The sequence below is a fragment of the Bison bison genome, unplaced genomic scaffold (genome assembly GCF_000754665.1).
Source record: "Bison bison bison isolate TAMUID 2011002044 unplaced genomic scaffold, Bison_UMD1.0 scf7180017864381, whole genome shotgun sequence".
Taxonomy (NCBI): domain Eukaryota; kingdom Metazoa; phylum Chordata; class Mammalia; order Artiodactyla; family Bovidae; genus Bison; species Bison bison.
Window position 1 is genome coordinate 1,171,226 of NW_011494953.1, and position 5,107 is coordinate 1,176,332.

A 5,107-nucleotide genomic window follows, 5' to 3' on the forward strand; every position below is an offset into this window, starting at 1 on the left:
TGCAATAAGAAGTTCATGATCTGAGCCACATTCAGCTTCCAGTTTTGTTTTTGCTGACTCATAGAGCTTCTCCATTTTCTGCTGCAAAGAATATAATCAATCTGATTTCAGTATTGACCATCTGGTGATGTCCATGTGTAAAGTTGTCTCTTATGTTGTTGGAAGTGGGTGTTTGCTTCCAGTGTGTTCTATTGGCAAATCTCTACTGGCCTTTGCCCTGCTTCATTTTGTAATCAAGGCCAAACTTGTCTGTTACTCCAGGTATCTTTTGACTTCCTACTTTTGCATTTCAGTACCCTATGATGAAAAGGCTTCCCTGCTAGCTCAGAGGTTAAAGCATCTGCCTGCAATGCGCAAGAGCTGGGTTCGATCCCTGGGTTGGGAAGATCCCCTGGAGAAGGAAATGGCAACCCACTCCAGTATTCTTGCCTGGAAAATCCCATGGACAGAGGAGCCTGGTGGGCTACACTCCATGGAGTAGCAAAGAGTTGGACACAACTGAGTGACTTCACTTTCACATGATGAAAAGGACATCTTTTGGGGGGGGCATTAGTTCTAGAAAGTCTTGTAGGTCATCATTGAACTATTCAACTTCAGCTTCTTTGGCATTAGTGGTTGGGGCATATACTTGGATTACCATGATATTGAATGGTTTGCCTTGGAAATGAACAGAGATCAGTCATTTCTGAGACTGCACCCAAGTACTACACTTTGGACGCTTTTGTTAACTATGGGGACTACTCCATTTCTTCTAAGGGATTCTTGCTCGCTGGACTCTTTTGTTGACTATGGATTCTTCCTCGCAGTAGTAGATAGAGTGATCATCTGAATTAAATTCACCTATTCCAGTCCATTTTAGTTCACTGATGCCTAAAATGTCGATGTTCACTCTTGCCATCTCCTGTTTGACCACTTCCAGTTTATCTTGATTCATGGACCTAAAATTCCAGGTTCCTATGCAATATTGTTCTTTACAGCATCAGAATTTACCTCCATCACCAGTCTCATCCACAACTGGGCATTGTTTTTGCTTTGGCTCAGCTTCTTCATTCTTTCTGGAGTTCTTTCTCTTCTCTTCTCCAGGAGCATATTGGGCACCTACCAACCTGGGGTATTCATCTTTCAGTGTCATATCTTTTCATACTATTCAACTCAATTCCATAATGTCTAACTCAATTAGCCTTTAGCCTTGTCCCATTGCTCTTGTTTTCTCACTAAAAATTATTAAGATACCCTATCACAGAAGTACCTCTGTTTTCTTATAGCACCCAATCCAAAAGAAAGCTTCATTTCCTTGAACCCTTGGACTTCCCTTGTGGCTCAGCAGGTAAAGAATCCACCTGCAATGCGGGAGACCTGGGTTCAATCCCTGGGTTGGGAAGATTCCCTGGAGAAGGGAAAGGTTACTCACTCCAGTATTCTGGCCTGGAGAATTCCATGGACTGTAGAGTCCATGGGGTCGCAAAGAGTCGGACATGACTCAGCAACTTTCACTTCACTTGAGCCCTACACCAAAATTACCTAACACGAGCCCAAATTCTTTAGCGAGCACATCTTAATATTTCCCCATCATGTACTATATCATTGCAGCAAGCCAATCAACACAACTTTGTTCTACTGTATGTGTACTCCTGGTGGTCTTTGCATGGGGCATATAGACGATGCTCAACAGAAGTTTATTAAGTAAAGGAAATGACTTAAAGGAGAAGGAATTACATAGGAGAGTTGGTGGGACAGTTAGTAAGGGGAAGGGACTCAAGGCAAATATCAACCTGTAAGAAGAAAGACAAAAGGTGGTGTCTCCATCCAAAGTCACAGACCAGGAACCATGATGGACATTTTAGAAGATCTGAGCTCCCTAGGAGCATGCCATCATTAGAATGGCCATTTTCATATCTTGCATTCTGATAGCCTCCATCACCAGCAAAACCAGGAAAGCTGGCTAGGAGGTTTTCGATACTGTATGTCCCACTTCTGTATTATCACTAGTCTCATATGAGAAAGGACCAATATCACCATTCACTAGTAATTCCTTCCAATGCACCATCAATTGGTGGGTCCTCAACAATGTGAGGACCCACACAATGTGAGGACTCCAGCACAGTCCTAGGGCTAAGCCTACTTATCCCCTCAGCAAGAGATGCCTTCTTAAGGCAGGAGAATATCAGCACAGAAGGTCAGTGCCAGCTCTGACCCTTCCCCATTCCCTCATCCCCAAGTTACTATTCTTTATGTACCACTTCAATTCATTCTGCCATACACAACTCAAAATAAAATAGGGAACCCCCAGGCTTTAAAGTAGGTAAGCTGTAAAGTGCAAATCTGTATAGGGACTTTTGTACCTAAAAGCAATAAAATACAGAAAATAATCACACATATTTACCATAAAAATATTTCATTTAAAAATGTGTTTAATTTAAATATAAATAATTAAATTTCTGTTGTACTTCTGACTGTATTCTTTTGGAAACAAACAGCAAAATGCAGCTATTGTGATAGTAGAGATGAAATCAATGGCAAATTCACCTCTAGTACTTGAAAAAAAAATCCAGTGGGGGCCTTCCGTGGTAAAGAATCCTCTGCCAATGTGGGAAACATGAGTTTGATCCCTGCTCCAGGAAGATCCCACATGCCATGGAGCAAATAAGCTCTTACATGTGTACTCAGTTGCTCAGTCACGTCTGACTTTTTGGGACCTCATGGACTATAGCCTGCCAGGCTCCTCTCTCCATGGAATGTTTTAGGCAAGAATACTGGAGAGGGTTGCCATTCCTTCCTCTATGGGATCTTCCTGACCCAGGGATCGAACCCGCATCTCCTGCATCATCTGCATTGACAGTGGATTCTTTACCACTGAGCCACCTGGAAAGCCCAACTATGCCTGAGCACCACAACTACTGAACCTGGGCTCTAGAGTGCAGGGGCTGCAACTGCTGAAGCCCGCGCACCCTGGAGCCTGTGCTCTGCAACAAGAGAAGCTACTGCAATGAGAAGTCAGCACACAGCAACTAGAGAGCAGCCCCTGCTCGCCACAACTAGAGAAAAAGCTACACAGGAACGAAGACCCAGCACAGCCACAAAACCAAATAGATAAATAAAATCATTTTTAAAATGCAATGGGAAAATGGGATTCAGATTTTTATACAAAATCATCATATACAAACCTGAGAAACTCTCGGATCTGTTCCACTAAATGTGATGTATATAATATCACCATCATCATCAGCCTCATCAACAGCATCATATTGGACAAATCATCTGCATGACTCTCATCAATCACATGAAGCATTTCACACTAGGAGATCATTTTATTTCTTATAATCAATATCATTGTATCTCACAGGAAACTAACTATGGACAAACTGGATTTTTCGCACAAGTATGAGTCTTGTGATCTCAACTATTGTGCGTCCTTTTGATACTTAAACTGCTCATTTATATAATTCTGTCTTAGTTCTCTTAAGGGGTCTCTCTGCACCCCGCCCTACATCTGTTGCCCAACACATCTCATCCCCAGGGTCCAGTGGTCTCAGACCACTCAATATCTCCAGATGTCAGGAGCCAATTACATCTGAAAACATCATTACCCTTGGAAATATGCAGAAACAAGACAGTGGCATTTGGAGACAACTGTATCACAGGACAAATCACACGGTATCAGACATATGTTTTGTTTCTGTGAAGTCTGTCCACTTAAACTTGAAATGTTCAAGGTCAGGAAATATGTCACATATATGTCTACATCCTCACATTTCTTCATTCAGCAAAGATGCAAGAGGCAGAGCTGAAATTAAAGCATCTGAGCTGCATGAATGAAAGGAGAAACAGCAGGTCCCCAACACACCTAAGGAGTCGTCATCCACATTTCCTGATTCCCTCTCACCTGACATCTTAGCAAGGATGCAGGAAGAAGCTGGAAAGCCAGGATGGGAGTGTGTGTCACCCTCCCCCTGATTGTGAAAGCAGCAGGATGCTCGGGCGGTGCATCACACACCCAGCGCAGGATAAAAGGGCCCCTGCCTTGGGCTCCACATCCACAGCTTCCTCGGGAGCATCCTTCTGCCTCCACTGCAGCGGTGAGTGACTGGAGGGGACAGAGCCTCAGCAGGGAGTGTGGTGGAGACAAACTCGGGGTTGGTGGGGAAGAGAGAAGCAGAGGTGTCTGTGGAGACAGCAAGAAGGGGACTTTGGAGAGCAGTTGGGGGCAGGGAAGGGGACAGTGAGCAACAACTTGTGTGGGAGGAATCAGGGTCTGGGACACACCAGAGCCCTGGCTCTCAGCATCCCCCCACTCATCATTCTGAAACACATACACACACAGACATCCTCCAGGGGTCACTTCCCAGTGGGGTGTACTTGCCTCCGTGTTTCTATGGGGCCCACTTAGAGGATGACAGCATGGTTCTAGGAAGGAGTAGAGAGTGAGGGAACTGTCTTGCCAGGTCAGTTGAACTTGAGATCCATTTCCGCTTTCCTCCTGAATATCACAGCTCAGGAGGTAGCTGGGATTAGAAGCATAGGCCCTAGTAAGACCGCTCACAGGGGAGACACTGACCTGGAGCTTGTGCACTGATCTTTTCTCCTTGAATGTGTCCAGGCTCACTGACTTCCCATTGAGATGTCCTGCCAGCAGAACCAGCAGCAATGCCAGCGCCCTCCCAAGTGCCCTTCCCCCAAGTGCCCCCCAAAGAGCCCAGCACACTGTCTGCCTCCAGCCTCCTCAGGCTGCGCCCCCAGCTCTGAGGGCGGCTGCTGCCTGGGCTCCCACAGGCGCCGCAGGTCCCACCACTGCCGGCGCCAGAGCTCCGACTCCTGTGATGGTGATGGTGGTCTGCAGTCCGGGCGCTCTGGCTGTGGCCAGGGATCTGGAGGCTGCTGCTGACCTGGCCTCCTGATGCTGAGACACGTGATTTCAGAGGAAACAAGAATCCAAAGCCATTGTCAGCCTAGTGTTTTCCTTCCCAACACCCCAGTCTCTGAGCCCTTGGCCATTGCTGAGATGCTCCTGGAGAGCGGCTGAGCCCTCCACAGTGGCTCTTGCTATCCACTCTCCAGGAGCCCACTGGATACCCACCTCATCTCTGCTGGAAATTATAGTATCTGCCCC

The 5,107-nt window shown here is 46.1% G+C and overlaps 1 protein-coding gene across 1 annotated transcript; it reads left to right on the top strand.

Annotated features, from left to right (window-relative positions):
- Nucleotides 1–4,618: 4,618 nt before the first annotated feature.
- On the top strand, nucleotides 4,619–4,882 carry LOC105001282 (late cornified envelope protein 3B-like). The gene has a single exon (XM_010857465.1). It carries the CDS (start codon nucleotides 4,619–4,621, stop codon nucleotides 4,880–4,882), a length of 264 nt encoding a protein of 87 aa, XP_010855767.1.
- The last annotated feature ends 225 nt before the right edge of the window (nucleotides 4,883–5,107 follow it).